We start from the raw sequence: 14,985 nt of genomic DNA on the forward strand, positions 1-14,985 counted from the left end.
AAATCTGGTTTTGTTTCCCAAAGTGACAGCTCTGTGATCAGAACACAAAATTAAGTTAGAGAAAATGGGGAAAAAAACCCACCTCAGGTTTTGTCAACACCCACAAGGAATGTCTCTGTGCAGAGCAGAGATTTCTCCATGAGCAGCTTGTTTGGTAGGTTTGGAAGAGTTCTTTTAGTTTTGGTTTGGTTTTTTTCATTTGTGTTGTAGTGGTTTTTTCCTTCAAGTAACTATACCAATCTGTTATCTCCTCAAAGACATTTTACTCACACTTGGCTTTTGGAGTGTCAAAAATCCAGTATTTTTTAGAAAAAAAGTGAACTGAAGTATTCAAAGGGAAAACTAAACTCACCTGTTCTCTCTGTCATCCTCTAGCAGCTGCAGCTTATAATAGGAATTTGTTCCTTTCACAATATCTACTAGTCCCAGGGTTGCACTGAAAATTTTGCCCCCTTTTTCAAAGACATGAGCAGAATCCTCCAAACCTGCAGAGAAGAAAAAATTAGAACACAGAGGAGGAGGTTGCTGTTTTAACTCTCCTTCCTGCATTTGCACTCATCCAAATGTTTCCTGCAGCAGTGTGATTTAACAGAAATACTGCAAAAAACAGTGACCATACAGGTCATTCAAAACTATTTAGAGCATAATGAACTAATTAATGAATTGTGAGCATACACCTTTAGATAAACCCAGGATCAGAACACCCAGAATCTGGAGAAACTAGAGTTATATCTAGTATCTAGTTATCCTATCTACATAGGATAGTATCCTACTGGTATCTAGTTATCCTGTCTTTTTATCCTCTAGTTAGTATCCTAACTAGAGGAAAAAAAACATTAACCTTTGATAGAGGATGATCTAAAATCTAGGATCTAATACTGTGTGAGCAGCTGAAGGAATCCTCAGGAGAAATGCAGCTCTGCAGGTGTCACATCAGCAAATGGACTGAAAACCAAAAGCTGGCCTTGGATGCAGTACAAATTGTCAGAACATCCATGCACCACAGGTTTGGAGAGTGGCATCAGTAGATGCTTGTGCCAAACCTGTGTCCTCTGCTGGATGGGCCTTTACTCACTCCAGTGACAGGAGATCCTAAAGCTGAACAAGGTGCACACCTTAGTTTAAGTGGTCCTGAAGAAAGCTGCACTAGAAAATCCTGGAATATTCAGCCTTGGATGTCAATCAATATGCTTCCTTTGATAGCAATGTTAAAGGTTTAAAAATTCATGCTCCTTTATGGAACCCTCATCCTTTCACAGAAAAACCCTTTTGCAAACCATCATGCATTCTGAATGAAGACTGTGGCTGGTGCAGGCACAGGCACTGTTATCACTCACCAGAATCAGGATCTACTGCTGCTCCACCCTTCACTGTTAACTTCATTTTCTTTTCAGACTTGCTAGGTCCTGCAGTGAAAGACAGTTAATTTTTTTCTTAGGCGAGCAACACAGTTTGACTCAAATCCACCTTAAAATTCTCAGTTTGCATAATTATCACCCTAAGGTGAAGCAGATTCCCAGTATATGAGCACACCAACTTCAGGGGCTTTTTTTTTAACCTAACTCTAGCAGCCAAATCACAGCCCCCAACCCACCAACTAAATGAGAAATTACATTTCCCCAGACTCTATCTATCTATCTATCTATCTATCTATCTATCTATCTATCTATTCTTTTCTTCTCCTGGCCCCAAGGGGTGGACCATGTAATTTTTTTACCTGCACTGAAAATAAACACAATCATAAACGTGGAAGTGGGATTTAAAAACCTCACAGGGCATGGGGAGTGTTTGGATTCCCTGGGGATGTTATTGTGGTGAGACAGTCTGGCAATAACACACCCCACTGTATGACAGCAACCTCCACTTGGAGGACACAAAGAACAGGTTCTGAAGAGAAGTGAGCAACTGTGATGGTTTTGTTCACCCTCCAGCGTTAATAATGCAAGCTCTCTATGGCATTGGTGAACAATGTCATTAATATTTTTATACTGGTACAAAAATATTATGTTCTAAATCAAGTAGTGTAGAGACTCAGTGCTCTAGACCTCAGTATTTTCTCACTTGCCAACACTCTCTGAGTAGTGTGTGCCATTCTGGTGTCCTAGGACCTCCTTGGAGCGGCAACACTAACCCAAACTGGCAGTGAAGCTGATGTTTTATGAGGAAGAGACTGGATTGATGGTAGGGAGCCTGGGACAACCGAAGTAGGGGAAACAAGAGCCAGCTCAGGAAACAGTTTCATGTTTACTTAAAGCTAGTCTTGCTCTGAAGTCCATTATATAAACTTATCATGAGAAAAAAAAAGGCAGAAAATTCAAGGAAAGGGTAAGGACAGACCATACCCAGGTTAGCTTTGTGCATGCACAGTACTGAACAGGCCTGTGCAGAAACAACTGCCTTGTTCCTCACCTTGTTCTTCTTTGACCTTCCCAGCACTCTTTGTACTTGGGGGCTTGCTGCTCTTCCCATCCACAGCCATTTCCTCGTGCTCCATTTTCACCTCTGCACCCCAAGGTGAAAGGGCATGGAGAGAGACAATCTCCTGGAAATCCTTGCTGGAAGATTTCACATCCTGAAGAAATGCCTCTGAGACCACACGGACTTTGGCCTCCTTCACTTCTTCCATCTTCTTGCTCATTTTCTCCACATCCTCTGCAGAGACAGGATAGGAAGAGGAGAAAAAAATGCATCCATGAGGTTTTAGACTTCAGCCTCTCCCTCTGGGCATGATTCAGGGCTCTGTAACACTTTGTGAAAACACAATTCCACTAGGTTTTAAATTCATCATGTTCTTTGGAGAGCCAAGCTCCTCCTTGGTTCAAAGATACCAAGCTTGGGCTATTGGATGGGAGCAGATCTCCCACCTCAGCTTTCAGTTTGCACAGCTCCAACAGATCAAGAGCAGACTCTAAGCTGCCAGCAGAGCAAACAAGTGCCCTCAGGCACCCACAGCCAGCTCTGGGGATTCTCCAAGGCAAGCATGGACACAGCCCTCAGCACCCCTCATCCCAACAAAGATGGCTTGCACACCACCATGGTCTGCACACAAACCCCAGCTGCCACTGACCCACGAGAACCTTAAGGCACAGCCTGCCAGGTTAACTTGCTGGGTAAGCAAAACTCAAACAGCACACATCTATCTACTTTTCCAAGCACACTCAGGCCATGTGTGCACACAAAACACTCCCCCTAATCCAAACACTGATCCCCAGACAGCTCTGAGGACAAGTGTCCTCTGTAATCTGCTCAGCTCTGTTACCACTGCTACCAGTAACCACAGCATGGCTGCTCACTCTGGGTGCTGATGCACAGGGTGGCCTTGTTAGCTGTTGTGGTCATCTTTCCTCCCAGGTCCTCCACAATGCTTTTCACCTCCTCCTTGTTCTTTGACAGCTTCCCAACAACCAGGATCTTCATGTTGGTCAGTGGTTTGTCTAAAGGTTTGGAAATTACATGTTAGCCACAGGCACAGAGTCCATGGACAAACAGCAAGCACAAAGCATCCCCCCCTCTCTGTACAATCAGCTCAGCTGGCAGGGAGATGAGGGCCAAGCAGGTCTGACCTGTGCCAAACAATCAGGAGGGAGTTCCCCTTCCCAGAGGAAAGGGAACAAAGCTCAGCAGCTGCCAACAAACAGAAGGGATGGAAGACAGGGAAATGGTATGTAGGCATATTTGCCCTTTTCTTGGTTTGTTTTGTTAAGTAAAAAGAATCAGTCTTCTTTCAGCACTGTGCTACTAGGGACTGTGCTCTGCTTCCCTTTTCTTTTGATGCCTGGATAGCAAGGGAGAAATTCACTGTCACATGAAAGCTCCTGCCTTTTCAAAAGGAAATCTTTTTTTGAGGGGCTGCAGAGAGAATTTTCTCTCAAGTAACTCTGTTCCAATCTTGATCTTACAGAAAATACAAGGTTCTACCATGCAAACCCCATAAGCAGCCAGGAACAAACTGGTAACCATCGTGTTAACATTGCAATTCAGGCTGGTCCAGGACATGGCAAGTGCCTAAGAGCCTATCTGCACTGCTGTAAGATAAATGCTATCAACTCTAATTGACCAGCTGAGGGTTGTGCTTCCTATTCTTCCCTCAACTCAGATTAGCTTGGTTGTTAGCAAACAAAGCAACCTGGCTTTAAATCTGGTCAACCTTTTGAGTTTACTTTCAGGGGACACTGGGGCTGGAATCAATTTGCTCACCAGAAACAAGACCTGGGTTACTTTGTGTCTTCATTGCTAAAATAACATGATCTGGCTGAAGTTAACTGTGCAAAATTACTCCCACCTTTTTAACCAAGTTACAATAACACCCTGCACCCAAAATTATGGCCAGAACTAGAAAGGCTGAATAAGAAAGACGTCAGCATAGTACTTAACAGACAGGCTTTATCACCAAAGCATGCAACTCGTTCCAGCAACCTACAGGGAGTTTCTTAAGTCCAACCTTTTGCCAGTTGGAGACAGCACATCTATTTTGCATAAGGGGAGTCAGTGATCAGTAAAGCCAAATCTCAGTAGATCATTTAGAAACAAAACAAACCCCTGAAAAACCCTCTTGCCCTCAAAACCTAAATGTACATGGAATATCTGGCATTATGGACATCCCCGGATGCTCCCTAAGAAACCAAGTAAGGTGGCATTTTGAAGCAGGTCTTCCCTGGGACACAATTTGCAACATCAGCCTTTGCATTTCTCACTGAATACACACATAATTTCCTCACAATCAAGAAACACTCAAAATCACCTGTGAGTAAACAACAGAACCTCAAGCCCATGACCCCAGACAACCCAGGGCCTACCTGAGCTGGGAAGATGAAGCACATGAGACACTTTTTTAATCAGGAGAGCTCTGCCTGCTCGAGAGCAGGAGAACAGTGGGACTGTTCAGGGTGGCGTGTTTGTCTGGCTGGGAATGTCAGCCTGAACATCATCCTGAGCTCCACCCATCCATGCCCAGCCAGACATTTACCTCTGGGTGCAGACACAGTCTCTGACAAAGGAGCAGATGCAGAGGGAGGAGGTGCTGAGTTCACAGGTGCAGCATCTGGAGGGAACACCCTGTCCTGCTTCTTACACTTAAATTTCTTCAGGTAGGGAATTTCCCGGAACTCCTGCAGGATGGAAGCAGAAACAATTTAAAACCAACAAATATTATTATAGGATGTAAAGGACAAATGGAACACTAGCTAGGTGTTGGCATTTATTGCACATCTTGGAAATTATTTTGATTCACAGTAAGGTGGACAAAACCCCACTTTACTGACTGAGAAAACAAAGCTGGAAGAGGGTAAATGATGAGTTTCAAATCAAATCAACAACACCACTTTCAATTTAATATTACTGGAAAAATATGATTTATTTATGCATTAGCTGCCTGCTCCTGGAGGGATGTGGCTGCAACAGGACTCGCCGCTGTCACAGCTGCTCAGTGCTGCAGCACACCCTGCTCTCTGGCATCCTGCACTGACTGCTGCTTGTTCAATCAGCTCAGAAATGTGCTCCAGAACATCAAAGAAGCAGTAAACACTCACCTTTGGGATCACCCAGTCTTTCCTGTTGGGAGTCTGTGTTTTAGCCACGCACTTGGTCCAGGCAGTGATGTCCCCTGAACAGTAATAAGCGTCACTCTTGAACACAAACTGCCCCTTGCACTGCTCGCAGGGCAGCAGGGCTCCAAAGGCCATCCCATCTGCTACTCTGTCCAAGATCTGCAGCAACAAAGAACACAGAGCAGGTCATGGCAGAAGGAGGCTGGAAGCACACACACACTGTGTTACCCTGGGCTGCACAAGAACACGACTGCCAGGCTGCTGGCACAGACATTTCCAGCACGTCACACACACCCTGAACATAAACCAAGGCTCTCAGCTGCACTGATGGATATATGATGCCTCAGAGGCATGGCACAAGGCTCCCCCTGCTCACACCCCTGGCTCAGTCTCTCCTCTTCAGGAAGAGCCAGGTGATTCTCCCCCTCTGCTCTGCTCTCAAGAGACCCCACTTGAAGAGCTGCATTCAGATCTGGGGCTCCCACCAGAGCAAGGGCACAGACCTGCAGAAGTGAGGCCAAAGGAGGGCCAAAAAAATGACCAGAGTGTTTGAGTATCTCTCCTGTGAAGACAAGCTGAGACATGGGATTGTGCTGCCTGGAGAAAAGGTCTCCAGGTCTCCTTGTAAGACCTTCCAGAACCTAAACAGGGTCTACAAGACAGCAATGAGGCACTTTACAAGGCCATGTGTGACAGGACAATGGCTTTAAACTGAAAGAACGTATGTTTAGATTGGATATTAGGAATAAATTCTTCACTCTGAGGGTGGTGAGGCACTGGAACAGGTTGCCCAGAGGAGCTGTGGATTCTCCATCTGTAGAAGTGTTCAAGACTGGGTTGGATTGGGCTTTGAGCAACCTGATCTAGGGGGGTGGCATCCCTGGCCATGGCAGGGGGTTGGAAAGAGATGATCTTTAGAGTCCTTTCCAATCCAACTCATTCTATAATCCTGTGGTTCAGAACAAACCTACCACACCACAGCCTGCACCTGAGCAGGCTGCCATGCCAAAACAGCCAGGGAGAAGACAAGCTACTGCATCTGAGCCCATGAGGAGGTAGGTGGGAATGTAGGCTCAGGCAAGTCCAGGTTTTCCTACCTAAGAGTATTCCATGACCATTTTGAGTCTAGACACTTCCCACATGCCAGCCCACACTCCTTACAAAGAGTCTTGATAAATACAAATACTTAAAGCAGTATGTGGCTCTGAAAGAGAGCAGGCTTTCACAAATTACATAGACCAAAATTGACTGGTTTTAGAAAAGAAACTGGGAAAGAATTTGTACAATTTTTGCTTCATTTTGCATAATTTAACAGTTGAGGGAGGCCGTGCGAAGTGCCTTAACTAACCTGCTCATAATGAGCCAGCACCAACAAAAAAAAAACAACAAAAAAAAAAAAACAAAAAAACAAAAAAAAACCACAGACCACTTTGAGTATAGCATCACAAATGCACTACACCAGGACAAAGATGCCAAATTCAGCGCCACTCACCACCACACCTCCCTTCACAAGCAAGTGTAACAGCAATACCAGAGTCCTGGGACAGAAGGACTGGGCTTTGCACCAAATTTCTTTCCTAAGTGTTAGGTTAGGAACATTCTTCAGACTTGTGGACCTTGCAGCAATATTGGGTCAGGTCAGCTTCACCAATTCCAAGACCCTCCCCCACACATAGAGCAACTACAGCCAAACTCACGGCATTCTCCCCTGAGGGGACCTCCTGCTTGTTGGCAATCAGCAGCTCCTTCAGGTCATTGGTGGAGCAGACCTTCCTCAGCTCATCCTTGATGCCCCAGATCAGCTCTGTCTGCTCCTGTTGACAAAACCCAGCAGCTTAGAAAGCAATCGACTGCAAGTAGCCAAGAACACTCCTCATACTCCAAACGCAGTATGGGCACAAGGTTTTAGCAAGTCCATGTTATCTTATGCACAGATTGTGAGATTAAGAGCTTCAAGAACCAGTAACTTTACCAAAAGGGAGTCACACCTTCTACCAAACACCTAAAACAGACCCTTGAAGTCACATCCTCCAAATGTCAGTGCCCTTACTTAGAAAGTCTCAACATTCTTTGCAAATTTCACCTACCTAGCTGACACTGAGAACAGCAGGGATGCAGGTGCATTTGAGCCTTCCAGGAAAAAAAAAATCACAAATGCTAATTGCCACTGTTCTTTTTTTAAGATAACTAAGCATTAGAGGAATTTCTACCAGATCAGACACTTGCAGCAGCGTGGAGGAGCATGCATATTCTTTTGGGATTTTCTACAGAACTTGGAAGGGTTGGGAAGCAAAGAAGCATCCTGAAACATCTCAAATAGTTTCTGAATGTTATCCACTGGCTACAGTGAAAAATGTAGTCTGCTCTGGAAGAAGTGGTTTACAGGGTTAAATGGCATAATTTTCAGTGTCAATGATCATACTTAATGAAATGCTGTTAAAAAAAGTGAACCCAAACTTAACCCTGATCCACAAAGTGCCTCCATTTGTCCTAAACATCTGCACTGCAGCAGCAAAACCTTAAAAATATATTTTTTGAAAGTTATGGTGCTGCCACACAGCAAAAAAGGAAACTTTTGCACAAAGCCAGAGCCAGCATTTTTCTACAGCTCCATTAAGACCTCAGTTACAACAAAGACAGATTGTTAGTTTTCTTCCTTGAGAACTTTTAATAAATAAAAAATTCCTGATGCTCTACTGGGGATTCTTCCCACAATATTCTAAGAAGTGTCAGGTAGAAAGCTGTTATCTCTCACAACTTGTACCCACGAACTGAACAAACACATCTCCCCAGAGGGTGAAAAAGATTTGATTTTTCGTTAATCTAGTTGCACATTTTATCGCTGTTTAATTTTTACAATGAGCTATTTATTGTTTTCCAAGCTTTTCTGCAATAGTGCTGGAGCTCCAAGCTCCAGCCATCACAGCCAGATGATACAAGAAGGAGCCCAGAACCAGCCTCTCAAAAAAAGGGCATTTAACCTAATCTCTTTAAATCCAATAAGCCCAAGTCCTAGAGAACATCCTTCCTGTCTTTTGAGAGAAAGGGGCAGGGTGAATTCCCTTCAGCAAAGCCTCAGTGACAGGGCACCTCCTGTGCCAGGACACAAGGATGGTCTGTGCTGCCACTGCTCTCTCTGGGTGCAAGGTACTGCCTTCTCTAGAGGCTCTTCATTTAGTGCCTGACACTGCACTCTTCAACAAAGCAGTTCTTAGGTTGTCTGCAGCTAAAACTCACCTTCAGCTGTTTCTGCTGCTTTGATTCTTTCTCTTTTTCTTTTTTCTGCTTCTTTTTTGCAGTCACGTTTCCATCTACCTCTTCTCCTTTTCTCTTTCTAATAGAGAAAAACAAAACAAAACCACACACACATGAAAGGAAGTTGCTGAAATGCTGTCCAGCAGTTACCAGAGCTCAGATTACTGACTGCCGATATCTGCACAGGCTTGAATATCCTCAGTTTTGGCAGGCAAATCCATTTTTGAAATTCCTCAGTGCTAGATTACAGACCTGCACTTGGCTCTGCAATGTGAGCTGCCTCAATCAGGTCAGGCACACTTAGAGGTTTTCCACGGGGTAACCGTGTGGTGTGGGAGGAGAGCACGTGAAAGACTGCAACACTCTCAGGCATATCCATCTATATCTATATTCATCTCCATTCATCTCATCTATGCATCTATACACCAAAAGCATACCTAAGGATCACTGAACAGCTCTCCAAATTTGGGGATGTGTAGCAATCAGGTTAAAAGACCACAGTGTCTTTCAGCTGAATCAACAGCTTGATCAGCTTAGGCAGTCTATACTGAAATAAAGGAGAGCAAATATAGTAACTTTAATGAGTTAACACACTGGAAAACTAGGTATTTCCCACCTAGTTTCTCTTCAGACTGGAATTAAGTCAAGCCTTTGAAACCAAACAGGTGCAAGTTTCTGGAAAATTTCAGTGCAAGCACTGTTGCACAAGTTTCAGGTGCAAGCATTGGAAAATGCTTCCAGGCTCACAATGGCTTTGTGATGCACTGTTGGGAGCTGCATGTGTGGAAATTTATTGCTATTTGTTAGGCCTTAGAACTGAAGGGAGAAGTTACAGAAAACATTGCACTAGAAAGTCAAATGAAAACTGGGGGATTTTGGCAGACTTCAGAGTGACAAGGGACCTCAGAAGAACATAATTTATTTTTCCAGAGTCATGCCATCCCCTTTGTCTGCCTGGAGCATGTGTTCTCCTTGTGAGGATGCCAAGAGAAATTCTATCCCAGCTGAGATAGGACAGGCCTGCAACTCGAGGCAGAGCATGAACACAGCTTGGATCACACACTCCATTTTGACAGGGATGCTTTCTGTTACAAAACATCAGCCAGCTCTCTTTTAAAGAAAGCCTCTCCCAACTTTGTAAGCTGTGGCTGAGGTTAAGTCATGAAGTCGACATTTCTGATTGCTCTCCTACTTACAATTTTAAACAGCTCTTTCTAGGACTTTGCTCCCATTAAGACTAAGAATGTCAGGAGGTACTCTCCTTCCAGAGACTCCTGCATGAGACCTGTATGTTCTAGTAACTTGCCTGGCCCTAAAATTGTGCTAAGTGCTCACTTTATTTGCAGTGGCCACAACAGCCCACCATTAGCACCTCTGACCAAACCACAGTTCAGAGCACTCTGAGGGACTGGCTTGGCAGAAGATCTCATCTTCCAGCTGTGCCCCTGCCAGGTGCCATCAGTGAGCAGGGGCTATGCTGTACATCTCCCTCGTGGTGGGGGGAAACAGCCCCACTGTGCTGCCAGCAACTGCTTGAGAAAAACTTCACCCTGTGTTCTGAATCGGGCAAGCAGCAACCAGTGTGGCAGGACTGGCTCCAGCACACACACACAGCAGTGCCTCCAAAAGTCCCCAGGCCAAGCAAGTCCTCCCTCCTCCTTGGCTGCAGCCCCTGCTGGGAGCAAGATCAGAGCATCCACTGAGCCCTATCAAGAGGACAATGACTTACCAAAGTTTTAACAGAGTCAGGGTACACAACAGAATCTGTGAAAAACTTACCAGCCTGAGTGCAAAGCGTGCTGCTGCACCTTCCCAAACCAGGGATTAATGTTGTCAGTGCTCAGGAGGGGTGCCCAGCCCTGGGTAACTGCAGTGCCTGCTGACAGCCAGGCTGCCTCCAGCAAGCCAGCACTCACTCCCACAGAGTAACCTGTCTCCTAAGGGAGCCAATCCAGCACAGCAGCCGCTGGAAGGATCACTCTGCTGAGAGACCCTGTGACCCAGGGAATGTGTCCAAAGACTCACTCTTTTGGCAGCTTTTCCTCAGTCAAGGGGACAGCAGTTGCTGTACAGAGTGATTATAGTACCTGCTCCAGCCACTGGAACAAACCATGGAGTGGGAGGGAACAGCCCAACTGCAGGGAGGCATAAAGCTGTGGGTCACCACCTTCTGTTTCGTGCCCAAGGCTAAAGCAAACACCAATCATTTTATATAGCCTGGAGAAGGGAATGGCAAAGCTGACTTCATCTTACAGCTTCCCAAAGCTGCACATTTTAGAGCAATATGTAAACTACACCCTCACTGACACAAGAACACACACACACACAGGGATCTTCCATCCTTGGGCCACAAAACCATGTGCTGCCCACAGCAGTGGGGTGCTACTGTGTACACCCTTTCTCCTGCTGGGAAAGGGACAGCCCTCCACCTCTGACAGGTACAGCCCAATAGCTTGCCTGGAAGGACTGGTATTTCCCAGGCAATGCAAACCACTTCTCACCTTCATGGAGGCCACACAAGATTTATTCCAACTTCAGAGGAGATGAAGAGGTGAGTGAGCTGCCCCACTGTGGCCTGGCCCTTCCTGAGCATCTACTCTATTTTTCACACTGGCCTCTTCCCCTCCCTACAATGAAAAGGTGGAAAGGACAGTCACAACAACCCTGGATAAAGCAAGCAGCCCAGCAGGGAGGAACAAGAACTCCTTTTTTCACCTCCTCTCTGTAAAGCACTGCCAGACTGTTGGTGACCTGAGCACTTAGCACTTAGCATCAGGTCACCTCTGCAGCTAATCCAGTGCTGCATGACATCTCCAGAGTGACACTTTACTCCTGACCTGGGCAGCAATTCCATCTAAACAAGTGAGGCAGAAAATACAGGAAGTATTATAGCTCAGAGCAGGAGGACAAAACGCACACTAGCAAAGAAATACTGTCAAAAGGAGCTCACAAGCTGCTACTGCATTTCCTACACCAGCACACAGCATTCTTTCCACAGAGAAGCTGCAGGCAAGGACACAAGATCCTCCTTTCCCAGGTCTGCAAAGTGTTAGCACTTAGGCAGGACAGCCCATAGCCCAAGGGAGGCTTGCATGTCTCACCCAGAACTGGCTGAGGAAAGGAGCCAGGATCCTTGCAGTAAATCCTCCCATATTTGGTCTTCACAAGGAAAGGATTTTCCAACTTATCCTGCGTAGCCCTGCTCCACACCTCACCTCTCCCATGTGAAAAAGGCACGTCTCAATGCCACTTTTACACAAAGGGCTGACAGGGCAGTCCCCAAGTCTGAGATCCTGCTCAAAGTATGGGCTGGACATGCAATAGCAGCACCTGAATTTGGATGTGTCACATCTGAATTACACAGACTTCTGAGTCAAGATACAATTCAAATGCAGCCTCTTTAGAAATATCTTTACAGATAATTTTGAGAATCTCACTTGCAACAGACACTTTAATATAATTTCTGCAAGAGGCTGTAATTTCTGTTGATAATTTCTGTTATCTGATCGAATTCACAAGGTGAATTATCCGAGGTAACTGCATCTCATTCAGGTTTCTGAAGTGTTCTTCCTTTGGCTTCCTCATAACTCCTGTGCTTTCTTGGCAGCAAAACCACCAGATAGTTAGCACACCACACTCTTCCACTCATGCTGTTTATTTACACTCTCACCCATTCTGTTTGTTTGACAGGCAACAATTTTTCCAACTGACCCTTACCACCCTTGGCTCAAGCACAGCCCAAAGACCAGAAGGTAGCGGAGCATAAGAGCCAGCCAGCAACTTGAAGGCTGAGGGGCTTGTTCAGGAAGTGCTTAGAAAGCAGGAAAGATGAGACATCCTGCTGCTTTTCTGGCACGAGGTCCTGGTTCACATTACCCTCCATCACCAGTGCAAGCTTTTCTCCACTGCAATTCTAGGCTTTTATTTACGCAGTGACTTGGCAAACTACTTTGTGGCCTTTCCTTACAAAGCCTTCATATTTTGCATAGCATCCCAGAAGTGGCCCAGAAAAGCAGAGTCAGGGCAGACAAGAGAAGCACTTACACAGTCAAATCTCTAGAGCTTTGCTGAGGACATGGGAGAAAACTACAAATAACCCTATTAAACTCACTGTTCTAGGACAAAGCAGAACTCACATCTCAGCACAAAAAAGCAAAGGACTACTTGAAAACCTGTAAGTGCATTAAAATATTGCACTTCTGCTTGCACTAAGCAATGCACACAGAGGTAAAATCCCTGCATGGAAAGACAGCAGGCTGCCCAACAGATGCACACATCTCCTCTTGGTCTCTGCCAGCTCAGCAGAGCAAGGTGAACAGAACAGAACCTGACAGGGCTCTGGCCAAAGCCCCATCCTGGGGTGCTGCAGGACTCTCCCCACAGCACCCACGCCACTGCCAAATGCTCCTGGAGCAGTGGCTTGCCAAGGAACTGCACACCACACACATCAGCTGCATACCTGAAGGACCCATACTGACAAAGACCGCAAACTGTGACATGGCCACAGCTTCTCAGAACAGATATCAGCCTCACTGGACATTTTCATGGTAAATCTTTGCAAAAGCAAAGTTGAATTAAGTCTAAAATGTACACAGAGAAGCCTAATGTTTTCCAATGACAAGATCTTTCTTATTTGTAGGACCCAGAAATACCTAATGTTCCTTCCTCCACGGAGACAATACAACACTGGTTTGTGTTATGAAGCATTACTCCAGGCAAAGTCATTTCAAGAGCAAGTAACAAAAGCCTTCATTAAAAAAAGAAAGATTCACAAAGCTAGCAAGTCACCTGGAAACACTTCTCTGTCAGTACAAGTTCTGTCAAGAGCCTCCACTGAAAATCTCAATGAAAGGCAATGAAATTTCGGACATACTATAAAAGATTCAGCAAAAAGCATCCAAGTCTAAGCACTACATGGCCAATAAACACACCATTATCAGATTCAGTGCCCGTCACAGTTCAGCAGCTCATAGATAAAAGATGTCAAATCAATTCTCTAACAAGTGGTTTGAGCAGAGAAACCATTGCTGATAACAGTATCACACAAGGAGACACAGAGCCCAGTACCCATTTGTACTACACAAGCATTCTTTTATGGTTGAAAGCCCTGAATCAGCCCTCCAAGTCACAGCTGCAGGTCTCTGCATTTCCTCAAGGCAGTCACAGGGGGCAACTGGACTGCAGGTTCCCAGGGACAGGGAATGTCTGCTGTCATCTGCCTGAGGTCACAGGAAGGACCAAATCTTCCTTGACCAGTATTCTTCTAACAGAGACAACAGCATCCCACAACATTTATCATGGATGTATTTAAAGGCAACAGCTCCTCCAGACAACACCATTTCTTACACTAACCACCTACCCTTCACTCTTGGTAGCTGGGAGCTGCTTCTTCAGAGTTTCTTTATCTTCAGCTTTCAAGATGCTGAAGCCCAGGAGCTGGGTGGCCCCGTAGGCCGGGAGGAAGCCCAGCTCTGCTCGGCGGCTCACAAAGCACTCCGGGTGGTACCAGTTATCGATCATTCCCAGCTGTGGCTTCTCAGGATGCACCATCTTCTTGGAAATCCGGATCTGGCCCTGAGGGAGATGGAAGTGACACAAGAGCAATTGTTAGGCCATTCTGGAAGGAGCAGGATGTTAACAAGTTGCCAACATGATGCTTCCTAAAAACCTGTCAAGCAGTAACAGTTCCTCTATCAAAGTATGCAACTTTTGTTCAAACCCTTTCACTACTGTTCCTCTACCATTTTCATGTACTCTTGCTAGGTTGAAAAAGTCACCTTTTAAGGCAGTTTTCTGTTCAAAATCCACTCAAACTGGGTACGCCTGTTGTCTTTATTCCAGCTTCCAGTAAGCTTACTAAGTAAAACTCACATGAACAAACCTCATAAAGGCACATGTCAAAATTAACTTTATGTCCCTATCACTCAAACATCAATGCTAATATGACCTTATCCTGCTTTACTGCAAATTACCTTTCAGATGTCCAACAAGCAAATGCTTTGCAGTGCAGCAACAAGCAGGAAAAGCTGCAGTTAGTGGTGGCTCTCTTGCCGCCGAAATGTTGGTGAGCAGCATTCCCAGCCTGCTCTAAGACCCGAGTGAAAGGAGGGATCACCAGGCTTGAAGCTCAGGCTACCATGCCTGAGGGATGCCTTTACTGTCAGCTGTCCAGGACACAGCTGCT

The 14,985-nt window shown here is 45.5% G+C and overlaps 1 protein-coding gene across 1 annotated transcript in view; it reads right to left on the minus strand.

The window, feature by feature from the left end:
- Positions 1-14,985, minus strand: part of PARP1 (poly(ADP-ribose) polymerase 1) — a 32,836-nt gene that overhangs the window by 13,002 nt on the left and 4,849 nt on the right. Inside the window, exons 4-12 of the mRNA XM_041425115.1 lie at positions 14,161-14,375; positions 8,784-8,880; positions 7,244-7,360; positions 5,529-5,705; positions 4,967-5,108; positions 3,294-3,434; positions 2,410-2,652; positions 1,338-1,406; positions 353-485 (exon numbers count right to left, since the gene is read on the minus strand). Of these exons, the coding sequence (XP_041281049.1) occupies positions 353-485; positions 1,338-1,406; positions 2,410-2,652; positions 3,294-3,434; positions 4,967-5,108; positions 5,529-5,705; positions 7,244-7,360; positions 8,784-8,880; positions 14,161-14,375 (1,334 nt within the window). The remainder of the gene's footprint in view (positions 1-352; positions 486-1,337; positions 1,407-2,409; positions 2,653-3,293; positions 3,435-4,966; positions 5,109-5,528; positions 5,706-7,243; positions 7,361-8,783; positions 8,881-14,160; positions 14,376-14,985) is intronic.

The sequence above is a fragment of the Onychostruthus taczanowskii genome, unplaced genomic scaffold (genome assembly GCF_017590055.1).
Source record: "Onychostruthus taczanowskii isolate IOZ18803 unplaced genomic scaffold, ASM1759005v1 scaffold87, whole genome shotgun sequence".
NCBI classification, from domain to species: Eukaryota; Metazoa; Chordata; class Aves; order Passeriformes; family Passeridae; genus Onychostruthus; species Onychostruthus taczanowskii.